General features: G+C 42.5%; 1 protein-coding gene across 2 annotated transcripts in view; it reads right to left on the bottom strand.

Annotated features, from left to right (window-relative positions):
• LOC123745804 (pneumococcal serine-rich repeat protein) overlaps positions 1–12839 on the bottom strand; it is a 32019-nt gene extending 19180 nt beyond the window's left edge. For both annotated transcript variants that reach the window (XM_045726809.2, XM_045726808.2), the window contains exon 1: positions 12777–12839. In XM_045726809.2, the coding sequence (XP_045582765.2) occupies positions 12777–12788 (12 nt within the window). In that variant the 5' untranslated portion in view covers positions 12789–12839. The remainder of the gene's footprint in view (positions 1–12776) is intronic.
• Between the last annotated feature and the right edge of the window lie 384 nt (positions 12840–13223).

Consider the following 13223-nt stretch of genomic DNA (forward strand, 5'->3'; position numbering starts at 1 on the left):
AGAGAGACAGACATATAACGTTATAAAATCTTTTATTCAGAAATCCTTGTAAGGAGATCACTAATGACAGCCAGAGTCAACAGGAGGCAGCACGAGTCGGGCATCATGCGAGAGGGATGCTGGAGCGGCGTGAGGCTCGTCATCTCGCATCAAAACATCATTCCTCCGTTAAACACTTAAAGGAGCCGTCGGGCGGGCGATAAAGGCGTTACCATAATAATTTTGGCGAGCGGAGGTGAGCGATGAGACCTCGCACCACAAATTTATGCCGGCGATCGTGAAGATTAAGACGAGAGGTCTTCACGCCTGATGTTAATGAAAGGGTCTTGCTCGTGCTGTCATTATGGTGCGAAATTCTCTAGGAACATTCCTCGGCAAACACTGCACCGTTCCTGTGCCAGGTAAGTCCACTACGGGCTCACCATAGCCCGTGCTACTTGCCCCGCTCCTGTGCCGGGTAAGTCCACTACGGGCTCACCATAGCCCGTGCTACTTGCCCCGCTCCTGTGTCAGGTAAGTCCACTGCGGGCTCACCATAGCCCGTGCTACTTGCCCCGCTCCTGTGTCAGGTAAGGCCACTACGGGCTCACCATAGCCCGTGCTACTTGGAACTTGTATGAGTAGCTGAATCCATAACAATAACCTCGAGAAGTGAGGTACAAAATGTACTCCATTACTAACGTACTCCTTGTACGTTAGTAATGATGGTGGCTGTGCTGTGGTCAAGAGTCTCTCTGGAAAGCAGCCAAGATAGAGGAGTGAGGTGGTCTTAAAGCCCCCTCGTCCCTTCCCTGGACGTGAACGTTTGGGCTTTCCGGGTCATGCCCTTCATGACCAGGCAGGGGGTCATACGACCTACACGACCAGGCACTTGTACACGAGTCGTTCCTATCAACTAGACCCTTCACAAGTCTAACATAGCAGTCAGCCTTTCCTTACAGCATAACTAAAGGGAGTGCACAGTCAGTCCAAGGACTTAAGCTGGCTCGAAAGACTTAAGCAGGGTCCCAGGAGCTAAACGAAGTCTCAAGACTCAATACAAGTCACAGACCATCTGACAAGTCACACTAACGTGATTGAAAACAAAACAACTATTCCACCACACACGTATGAAACACGTTTCAATCCCCCCCCCCACCTGGGACCAAGAATCCTCAAAGAATCACTTACGAAGCCTCTACATCTTTGAACAATTATGGCGGTCTTGTTTACACTCACTTAACAACTTACGAGCTTCAAAACTTCTACAACCCAAAGTTGTTATTGTTTTAAATACCCTCGTAGTGCTTCGCAACTCTTAAACACTTTTTAATACTTAAATTAAATTGCGATTTTATTACATTTAAATGGCTATTATATAAGGAAAGATGTACATGCGTAGAGCTTCGAATCGTAGATAGATTGTAGATAGATAGATTGTCTATCATATGCCTCACAGGTCACTTGGTCGATGACCTCAAACCACGTCACGAAGATCTTGTAAGATTCCCTCCGGAATCGCAAGATTCTAGTTCCGTGAGAAATCTTATCTATTCATCCCGTTATCTTTTCGTAACGCTATCTATTCAACACGTGTTGCTGCGAATGGCGCCACTATTCTCGCTGTTGTTCTTCCGTTAGCTCTGTTCCGTTCTGTTTGCCGTTGTTCTTATATTATTCAGTCTCAATTAGCGTTACCGTTGTTCATCCCGTTGTAATCATGCCACCCCTCTAATTGCCTCGAGTCTCGTCTAGTCTGCACTAACGGAAGGGAGACATTACGCAACTGCTCCCTCGCTTCTAACGAGGGAGCAGTTGTGTAATATCAGCATGCAACAGGGTTTGATGGAGGTGGGGGAGGGGGGGGGGGTGCAATTGCTAAGGAGGTGTATATAGTCATCACTTGTCCCCTTGCATACTGATGGTGTTCAGTCCAGGAGTGTGTAGATTGCAGAATAGCCGGTACACTATCATATCACTCTTTACTTTAATGTCTCTTTCTCTGTCTAAGTCTGTCATTTCTTTCAGCTCTTTTCACTGTCCACTCATCAACTGTCTGTGTTTGCTGTGTTTACATAATTACCTAAGGCTTCATTAAATCACAAGACAAAACAATTTTTATATATATTGAGGTCATGTAATGGGATCCAACTCGCGTTCTTGGATGTCCCAGGCGCTATACCGACAGACCCGTGATGAGCGTATGTGTTTAGAGAGCCCAGAGAGGAGGAGAGTTCTGATATTATGTGGTCTAAGTATCTAGGGATATCTAGGGTTATCTAGGGATTTATTTTATTGCACAGCTTTGAACTGTTTTCTAAATGTCAATTTACATATTACGTTTTCTAATACACTGTAGTATTATTCCTCATAACACTTTTCCTCTTAAGAGAGGAAACTGAGCAAATAAATTAATACAAGGTGCCTTAAACCTTGTTGTTATAATAAGTTATATAAATCGTTGGATATATCGAAGAGGAGAGTGCAAAAGGATGCGTGTATAACCAGTCAAGATATACAGGTGTGTATGACCAGATGCCGGTGTCAAGAAGGTTAGGGGAGGGGGGTGTATTATGCATGAGGTATACAAAGGTAAATTTTTCTCATGAGTTTCCGGAGTGAGGTAGGTTGTCAAGGATGATTCGAAGCAGTGTGTGTGTATGTGTGTGTGTGTGTGAGTGTGTATGTGTGTTGACGGGGAGGGGGTGTTGCTGAGGAGGGGTGTGCCCAGGTGGGGGAGAGAGGAGGAGGGGGGAGAAGAGGGGGGTGTATTGGGTGTGGAGAGGTAAGTGAAGCTGGCAAAACCTTCCCCCACACTGTCCTTGAAGGTAACTTTCACCCCATCAGGTCCGGCCGGTTTCATGTCACTGAGCTACAAGTGCGAGGATCTCGTTCGCTTCTAAGCCTCTGATCTTTGGTTACAAAGTGGCGAAAGAACTTGCTAGCCACATAGTGTGTGTCAGATCTCACTCACACTCTCTCTCTCTCTCTCTCTCTCTCTCTCTCTCTCTCTCTCTCTCTCTCTCTCTCTCTCTCTCTCTCTCTCTCTCTCTCTCCTCGGGGCAGATGATGATGAGAGGGAAGATAACTTAGTCTAACACACAGGAAAGATTGCTCCTTTTTTGTGTGTGTGTAATTGCGAAATTGAGGTACTTAAGAACAAGAGAGAGAGAGATAGTAGCCAGCTACTCGCTACTTCTTTATTTTATAGACAAAGAAAGGAGCCTGAGAACGGTTTCCAAGCTTCGTGCAACTACAACAATCTTGATTTTTCACGGTGTAACATTTGAAGATAACTTTTATGTTCAAGCAACTTCTCTAGATAATTATAAGCTGCAATGACATTTATGTGTTCAGTTTTGGAGGTGAAATTGGATTTTAGATTTGAATGACTTGTTTGTATCTGGGCTCCAGGAGCTGCAGTTTCCCACGGTAAGGAGTTTGACCTTAGTGAATAGGTGTTAAGGTCAGGTGGAACCCCCCTAAGGGGTAGCAAGAGGCATTTCAAGAGGCTTTGTTGGGAACTTCTTCAAGAGCTTCGCCAGTGGGTTATATATATATATATATATATATATATATATATATATATATATATATATATATATATATATATATATATATATATATTATTCCCTTCCATAACTGCACCATATTTAAAAAAAAAGTAAACAAATATATAAATTAGAAGAAGTAAAAAAAATAATAATCCATCACAAAATCGTAACACGAAACGATATACATATAATTCGTGGAGACAGAACGTAAATAATACTAATACATGCTATATGTAGATAAAGAGAGAGAGAGCAAGCTGTGAAGTTCTCTAATTCTAAGTTCTCTAATTCTAAGTTCTCTAATTCACTCTGGCAGAGTGACCGACGAGACGGGACACACTTTGGACTATAGTGTAAATTGTCAGATGTTTTTGTAATTAATTTAATGCGTTTCCATGAGAATAAAATAAAAACAAACAGGAGACCCGAGAGTGTGTGTGGATGGTGGGAGTGTGAGTGTGTGGATGGTGGGAGTGTGAGTGTGTGGATGGTGGGAGTGTGAGTGTGTGGATGGTGGAAGTGTGAGTGTGTGGATGGTGGGAGTGTGAGTGTGTGGATGGTGGGAGTGTGAGTGTGTGGATGGTGGGAGTGTGAGTGTGTGGATGGTGGGAGTGTGAGTGTGTGGATGGTGGGAGTGTGAGTGTGTGGATGGTGGGAGTGTGAGTGAATGTGAAGATGAGGGAGTTTGAATGAGTGTGTGGATGGGGATTTAGTTTGAATGAGTGTGAGAATGGGGATTTAGTTTGAATGAGTGTGAGACATCATTCACATGGGTTAGGAATGTTTTCAGTGTGTTATATTATAGGTCAGTGAACGTTTAAAGTATCAGTCTGCTGTGTCAAATGCTTCGAGGGATTTTTTTTAAGTTTATTCTCTCTACTGAATCCCAAATGAGAGTTTATTCGAACTAGTCATTTTAATTTTAGATGAAAGCAGCTTCTAAAACCTGTCTGGATTGCTAATGGCAACTCAGAGTCGACAACAAATGCAAGATTTATGAGTCGGTTACAGCCCCACACAGCCCGTCCTCATAAATACTAACCAAATTCACGTTATTCCAGTCGTGGCCTCACTCTTCCTCAATTCAATACACTTTTACACAGGACTTACAACTAATGACGTTCGAACTTTTTGTGTAACTGTGCTTCCCTCGTGTTCTAAGTTCAAATCTCACGAACAAATCCACAAGGGCCGTGACGAGGATTCGAAGCGTCTGGGATGCTCTCGGACGCAGGTTCGAATCCTCGTCACGCCCCTTTGTGGATTTGTTCATTTGATACATCACGCAATTGGGATTTCTGTGTGTAATTCAAGTCTTACTTCTCTAATGCTTTCCTCATATTCAAAGTTCGATTCTCACATCTCTAAATGCTTTACCCACCCACGTACTGCAGAAACAAATAATTGTCATGATAGCCCTAGGTTAGGTTAGATGTTAAAGTTATCTATACACAAAATTCTGAAAAAATTATTTATATAAATTTATACTCTGTAAAATGATGATTTTTTTTTAAATATCTGTGCATGATAAACTTGATGAACGAGTTTAAGGTTGAGGGGAGCTTGAACGAGCATATCCTGACCGTCGAACGAGCATCTACTCTGTTGTTTCACAAGATTTCACTAGAGTGAGTCGTTCACTCTAGTGAGATCTAGTCAGTAGCGTAATTAGTTCACAACCCGGACCCGGATTCACGAAGCAGTTACGCAAGTACTTACGAACGTGTACATCTTTCCTCAATCTTTGACGGCTTTGGTTACATTTATTAAACAGTTTACAAGCATGAAAACTTCCCAATCAACTGTTGTTATTGTTATAAACAGCCTCCTGGTGCTTCGGAGCTCATTAACTGTTTAATAATTGTAAACAAAGCCGCCAAAGATTGAGAAAAGATGGATAGGTTCGTAAGTGCTTGCATATCTGCTTCTTGAATCTGGCCCCCCTAGAGAAGAATTTTATAATATTTTATCATACCTGCGCGTCAAGAGTATATTGTAAAATAATTACAAAATGCCAGACCTTGAGTATAATCTATCACCTTCCAGCGCCTCTGAGTCTGCCGACGTCAGGGCCTGGACAGCTTCTCATCAAAATGCATAGGCGTTATTATCGTGCAAATTTCGCACAGCTGTAGGATTAGGTACAGTTTTCAGATGGAACCTTTGATGCCTCCGACCTGTGATTGCCTCTCTGTGTATTCTTTTACGATTTCCTTAAGGATTTCTTTTACGATTTCCTTAAGGATTTCTTTTACGATTTCCTTAAGGATTTCTTTTACGATTTCCTTAAGGATTTCTTTTACGTTATTTTGTTTGTCTATATAATACAGATATACAAAACAATGACTTTTGTCTCATTATCTACAATGAGGCCTAGATCTTATAACCTCTACTCCACTGCTTGGCTCACCTAACAACTACCTTCCCGTTATTGTTGTTGGTTTACATTCAGCTACTCAGAACAAAAGAGTTCCAAGTAGCACGGGCTATGGTGAGCCCGTAATCTACCTCCCCCCCCCCCTACACGTGCATATATATATACCCCACCTTCCCTTCCTACAATACGTGTTAAACACCTTATATCTCACTTGAAGATGTTCCAGGCAGGAAAGGAACTTTGCGCACGAATTATACCATGTAGTTATTCTTGCTGTGTCTTATTCTTCTAAGCCCAGAGCCCGTAATCACCTCATATATATATATATAATATATATATATATATATATATATATATATATATATATATATATATATATATATATATATATATATATATATATATATATATATATAATACTTCGTTCTCTCCTACAGCATCTGTATTCTTAATTAATACAAATATTGTGCTAATGTTTAATTGACGTTCATTTGCATATAAATCATTCAAATAATCCTTCTCATGCATAAACATTCAGTTGTTGTGTTGTGGTTAGTTTACTCATTACGGCTAACGAGCTGTTTTAGTTTACAATTGTGGTTTGAATGTGATGGTTTGGCTTATTTAACAACCTGTCCTCTCACTTGAGTTCTCTAATCTGCGATGATTTCTCGCACTAATTAGCGTTACGTCGGATTAGATTAGGTAGGGTTCGGTTGGGTTAGGCTGGATTGGGTTGGCTAAGGCAATATAATCTGATTAACCAAAGCTTGTTCGAGGGAGGGGGCCCATGTCTTAGGTCTTCCGAACAGCGTCTCAGGTCATTCGAACAGTGATTTAGGTCATTCGGAACGTCACACCGGCCGGAACACACAAGCTCCGCCCCAGTGAAAACAAAAGAACGCGATATATCTATGAGCAAATACTGAATCCGTAAAATGGAATCGAACCCATGTGTGTGTTTGTCCCCGAACCACAACTCGTGGGACGTGTATATATATATATATATATATATATATATATATATATATATATATATATATATATATATATATATATATATATATATATATATCACAAATATGTAAACTCGACTCGGGACGAGTTGTGTAGTAAAGCCTATGTTATGAGAAAGAGTAGTTTACTATACATGTAGTTTACTATACATGTAACTATGCCAAAGAGTATTTTCCTAAGTTTGTGGCTCTGTGTATGATTCTTTCTCGTGGCTTCAGCTGTATGAAGTGTCATGTCTCACGTGTGTATGTAAGTTTGTGTATGAAAGTCGTTCTGTATATATTATATGGATGTGTGCACAAGTACGGTTCCTTGTTTATGTATCTTGATACAGGAATATGTACCTGCTTGTGAGACTGTGTGTTTTATGTATCCCTATGTGTCATGAAGACTGAAAAGATACAACCGCCTCTATTTTACTACCGAGAGACAGTCTCTCACTGTGAGAGAAAACATCACTGTGCTAGCAATGAGGCACAATTTCTCCCTGTAAGTGAAAAATACCAGTTTGTGGAGGTTTGAAAGTGGTGCTTCAACCCTCTCTCACGCAGCAAAACGCACCAGACAGGAAAAAAAAATGATTGTTCCCTCACCTAATACGATAACAGAATTGATGAGACGACGGTTTTCGTACGCTCATTCCACCACGACAAGCTATCCCTGTCTCTTGATTTGCTCCCACGTACAAAACACAACATACTAACCTATCTAGAAACATGTGAACCCACGCAACCTACCTAACCTAACTAGTCAATTCATAGGAAAAGTGGATAATTGCGAACCGTTGCCTTTCATAATACCTTATAATGTGTACGTCTGGGCGCCCATAACGTACCAAAACGAGACGAACTAGATAATATTACGGGTTTGGAAACGAGAGTGTATGGATATATATAGTGTTAGTGAGTGATAGTGATAGTGAGCAATATATAGTGAGCCGAGAACCCTTAATTTTCTTCAGCTACCCCCTCCCATCGACTCCTTAACACCAGGGGGATGGATGCAAGATGGATATTGTGTGACGGATATGGAAGGAATGGATAAAAGGGAAAGTGTGACTGTAGACTGGATCTGGCCAAGGACGAGCGAGGACTGGTGTACACCCTTAGCTTCTTGGGGCTTGAAAACAACATTCCAAGGGAACGAAGTACAAGACTTTTGTAAATACCGAGTTCTTGTAAAGGAGAGAGAACCTGTCAATGCATGAGACTGCATGTACAATATATATATATATATAATATATAAATGTGTGTGAGTGTATATATCACGAAAATTAACACGTGATTAAAAAATGTGACAGTGTCAGACCACGGAGGAAAATTGAAACTCCTTCTGAAGATGTATTAATATACGAAAGTACTTAAGGAAATTCCTGTTTTAAATTTTCCTCCGTGGTCTGACACTGTCATATATATGTATATATATATATATATATATATATATATATATATATATATATATATATATATATATATATATATATATATATATGTTGCTAGACCTGGCTGGTTTGTTTATGTGGCTGAATTACGAATATGTGATTTATGTCTGTGGGATAAAGCTTGTTTATGCACATATACAGTAGTATTCTGAGGATACATTATATGTGTTTATCTATGTGAGATGTGACTATAGTTTTTGCCTAATATGGGTTTTACATAACTACAGTTAACAGTGTGTGTGTTTACAGAGAGAAACAGAGAGGGAGAGACAGAGAGAGACAGAGAGGGAGAGACAGGGAGAGACAGAGAGAGACAGACAGGGAGAAACAGAGAGAACAATAAATAAAAAGGAGAAAGTGTAATCGACGCAGATCTGAGTGGAGTGACCCAAGGAACGAGGTGAAAGGTCTTGTGGAGTACTGGACACGTTCAGTACCTCTTTCCTCTTAACACACTCTGGTACTCCTTAGCACAAGTACTCCTTAACACACATGTGCACTAGTACACAGGTAGCACAGGTGTCTGCCTCCACCACAACCATTATCCATTACAGGTCAACTGTGCACTCCTATGGCACTGAAAAAAATATATGCGTCCACACTTATCTATCAGTGTCTATAGGGGTAAGAGAGATCTAGCTCTGTGGCCCCGCCTGCTAACCCTGCTGTGCCCTGCTGCCTTATAATTTAATTTGCTCATTTGCGTGCGTGTGTACACGAGCGCAAGCGCCTGTAAGACCATAGCCTTCTAATTTTTCAGCTTCACTAGCAAATGAATGACAGAGATACCCTTTCATTTTCCGCTCCAGCCGTTGGACGCAGTTGCCGATCTCGTCACTAGGGGGAGGAGGAGGAGGAGGAGGAAGAGAAGAGGAATAAGAAAGAGAAGGAGTAAGGAAGGAGAAGGAGTAATCAGCTGGGAGTCTCAGCTGCACGAGAAGATCAAAGCGGGAAATATATCCGGATATGTTGACAAAATATATACCAGGAGTCTACCCGGCCTGGTCGACGACCGGGCCGCGGGGACGCTAAGCCCCGGAAGCACCTCAAGGTAACCTCAAGGTAACCCCCCTCGCCCCATGTCTTGGGGAGGTGAGAGAGGACGCCAATTTACCCAGGCGGAAGAGGGAGGAATGGGGGAAAAATAGCCCCATTACACCTTCAATCACATAAAAATGGCCCCATTACACCTCCAGGCACATAAAAATGGCCCCATTACACCTTCAATCCCATAAAAATTGCCCCATTACACCTTCAATCACATAAAAATTGCCCCATTACACCTTCAGTCACATGAAAATGGCCTCATTACACCTTCAATCACAGAAAAAATGGCCTCATTGCACCTTCAATCACATAAACATGGCCCATTACACCTTCAATCACATAAAAATGGCCCCATTACACCTTCAATCACATAAAAAATATATATAGAAAAACGTGTCTGCTCCGATGACCCATATACAGAGGACTCAACAGGTGTGTGAGTGTACCCGAGTGAAAAAAAATATATATGTGCAAAAAAAACATTCCTCACTACCTGACTGATCTCCCAAAAATTCCGGTTGGGTTCACAGGGCTTGGGCTCGTTTAGCAACGTCGCCTTTTTAACGGAATGATCCAAGTCGTTCCAAGAGAAGAGGCAATGTATTGTTACAAATTAAAAACCTTCGTAATATTAACGTTCTCTTATCATCTGCCTTGATTAGGTACTCATACGATATCTACCTATGATGTCATATATTGATGTGATATCGTAGGTACAGAGGTACTACCTACGATATCATGTACTGGAAAAAACAAATGTGATTTAAATGCAAATTCGAGATCGGAAACTTTCATCCGAACACGACGTTCAAAGAGAGAACATCCGGAGAGAACATCCGGACACGACATCCAGAGAGAACATATTTATCTGGACAATTGTGTGGACAATGGATGATCTCAGCCACAACGGGTGTGTGTGTATATTAGAGTTCTGTATGGAGTCATCCTCCACCACATCACTTGGTAATGCATTCTATTTACTAACTACTCTGACACTGAAAAAAGTTATTTATAATGTCTCTGTGGTTCATTTGCGTACTCAGCTTCCACTTGTGTCCCCTTATGCGTGTGCCACCCGTGTTAAATAATTCATCCTGGTCTACCCAGTCAATGTGTGTGTGTGTGTGTGTGTGTGTGTGTGTGTGTGTGTACTCACCTAGTTGTGTTTGCGGGGGTTGAGCTCTGGCTCTTTGGTCCCGCCTCTCAACCGTCATATGTGTGTGTGTGTGTGTGTGAATGGACTCCATTATCTTCCTCGCCTCTAGAGCCAGCATAAAAACATGGGTACGTTGGGGACAAATGGGTAGGAATGGGGTTACGTTACTATAGATGAGAGCAGAAATGGGGGATAGAGGGCTTCAGTTGGGCAGAGGAATCTGAAATGGGTTCTCTGAGGTAGGTGGGTATATGATTGATATATGGGGCAGCTTCAGGTGGGTGTAGAAGGAGGTGGGCATGCGGGTAGGCGAAGGTGAAGTCGTGTACGTGGGAGTAGGTGCAGACATGAAGGTGAGTAGTGGTGATGGGAGAGAGAGAGAGAAGGGGAGGGATTCTAAGTCGAGCAGGTAAGTGAAGGAACGAGTGGGTGGGGGTGTAAGGTTTAGAGAAAGGGGTGAACAGGTGAACATTGGAGAAGGTGGGAGGGGTAAGTTGTGAGTAGTGAAAGGTTGGTAGTGGAGGGGGTTTGGGTGGAAGGGGGGTGGGGAGTTATCGTGTGCAGGTGGGCGTGTAGGTGGGCGTGTAGTTGGGCGTGTAGGTGGGTGGACAAGACCTTAAGGCATCAGGGGGATAATTGATGACCCCCACCGGCGTCCTACCTGCTACTCTATCACCCTTAATTATAGTGATTTAGCCCTAATTATAGGCCATTTAATTTTGAATAACTTATAGCCCTACTAACTTAAACTACCAGTATAAACACTAGGCCTGGAACGAATATATATACCTAATCTTGCAGACGAGGAGTCACAATAACGTGGCTGAAATATGTTGACCAGACCACACACTAGAAAGTGAAGGGACGACGACGTTTCGGTCCGTCCTGGACCATTCTCAAGTCGATTCTATACCTAATCTTGATAAGAGACAAGATGCGTCTGTTTAATTCCTGTTGTCGTGAACAGAAAGCTTATGAAAGCGTGTTAGGGTCGTGCTTGCCGCCCCCGTTGTGCAAGATAAGCAACCGGCAACAGTTGATTATCTCCCATATGCATACCTCTGTTCCTGTTAGGTGAAAGAGAGGCATTAGATGTAGTGGGAAACGGGTCTATAAACCTCTCGCTCTGACCGGAAGTCTAGCCGGCCCCGTCTGCTCGGAGACGGAGAGTCTAAAGCGTTTACACTCTCTGGAACCCTGGACACGCGTGGGGGTCCAGGGTTCGAAACCCAGGTGAATAGAATGTTTATTTCCACGGATGTTTGGATGGTAATTTATATGAGAGTATAAACGGTGTCTGGAGGATATGGAGTGATGTGTATAGTTAGGAGACTGTTGGGCAGTTCCCCCCCACACCTCAACGTCAAGAAACGCATGTACTAAAGTATCCCCTTATCCTAACCTACCAGAGGACCCAAAACAGAAAACGGAATTGTATGCCCATTTCGAGAGGAAGCTTCCATTTTCTAGTACGATTTTTTTTTTTGGAAAGGGGGAGGGGGCTTAGACAATGCGTCCAAATTGCGACGTTCTGTTAGGAGGACGGGTTGAGTTGATATAGTTGAGAGTGAAAAACGGGATACGAAGCCCCAACTAATAAAGATGACAGCATCGCGAGTAGTCTTGAACCTCACATCACAGTGTCTTGATTAGAGAGTATCTTAAGAAAGGGTCAACTGCGCCAAATACACGTGTATATATATATATATATAATATATATATATATATATAATATATATATATATATATATAATATTCGAACAAGCCTGAATGGTCCCCAGGCTTATATGCAACTGAAAACTCACACACCAGAAGTGACTCGAACCCATACTGCCAGAAGATGGTCGAGTGGTTAAGGTGGCCTGTACACCAGTTGCTGAGTGGTCCTGGCAGTATGGGTTCGAGTCACTTCTGGGGGTGTGAGTTTTCAGTTTATATATATATATATATATATATATATATATATATATATATATATATATATATATATATATATATATATTAGTTTTTTCCAGTTGAGAGAAGTTAACAAACGAAAAAGAAAACACGACGGAAGCTGAAAATCATGGGAAAAATTCTTGCCTCCCAGCACTGGTCAGCAATCAGTGCAACACACTCTGATTGCTTCAACACACACACCCCACCTCCCCCCCCCCCCAACACTCGCCACACACTGTAACACAACACACCGCTGGTCCACCATACCTGGATCCTCATGACTGTGGTGGACGAGAGGTGGCAAAAAGGACTGAATCCTGCACTGCTGCCCTTCTGCCTTTTATACCTGTGACCGAGTCATGACACACCCCCCCCCCCTCGACCCCCGTGCCAGAACTTCAGACGTGCCACCGACCTGCCCACCGTGTCACCTCCCCCCCCCCCACAAACCCCTCCCTACCCCTTCCAAACATCCCCCAAACACCCCCCCTCATCTTGGGATACCTAAGCATAACCCTCAAGGCTGATTACCTGTGTATTCTCAGTGAAAGTCTTCAGCAACAGGTATCAAGAACCACAAAAAACAGGTGTGTGTGTGTGTGTGTATATATATACATGTGTCTCAGTTATCAATCACTTGCTCAGATGCAAAGGAGGGGGGTATATGGTGCAGGGTTGCAAGAATGTGTGGGCTGGCAGAAAGAGGTGGGGCGG

The sequence above is a fragment of the Procambarus clarkii genome, chromosome 88, assembly GCF_040958095.1.
Source record: "Procambarus clarkii isolate CNS0578487 chromosome 88, FALCON_Pclarkii_2.0, whole genome shotgun sequence".
NCBI classification, from domain to species: Eukaryota; Metazoa; Arthropoda; class Malacostraca; order Decapoda; family Cambaridae; genus Procambarus; species Procambarus clarkii.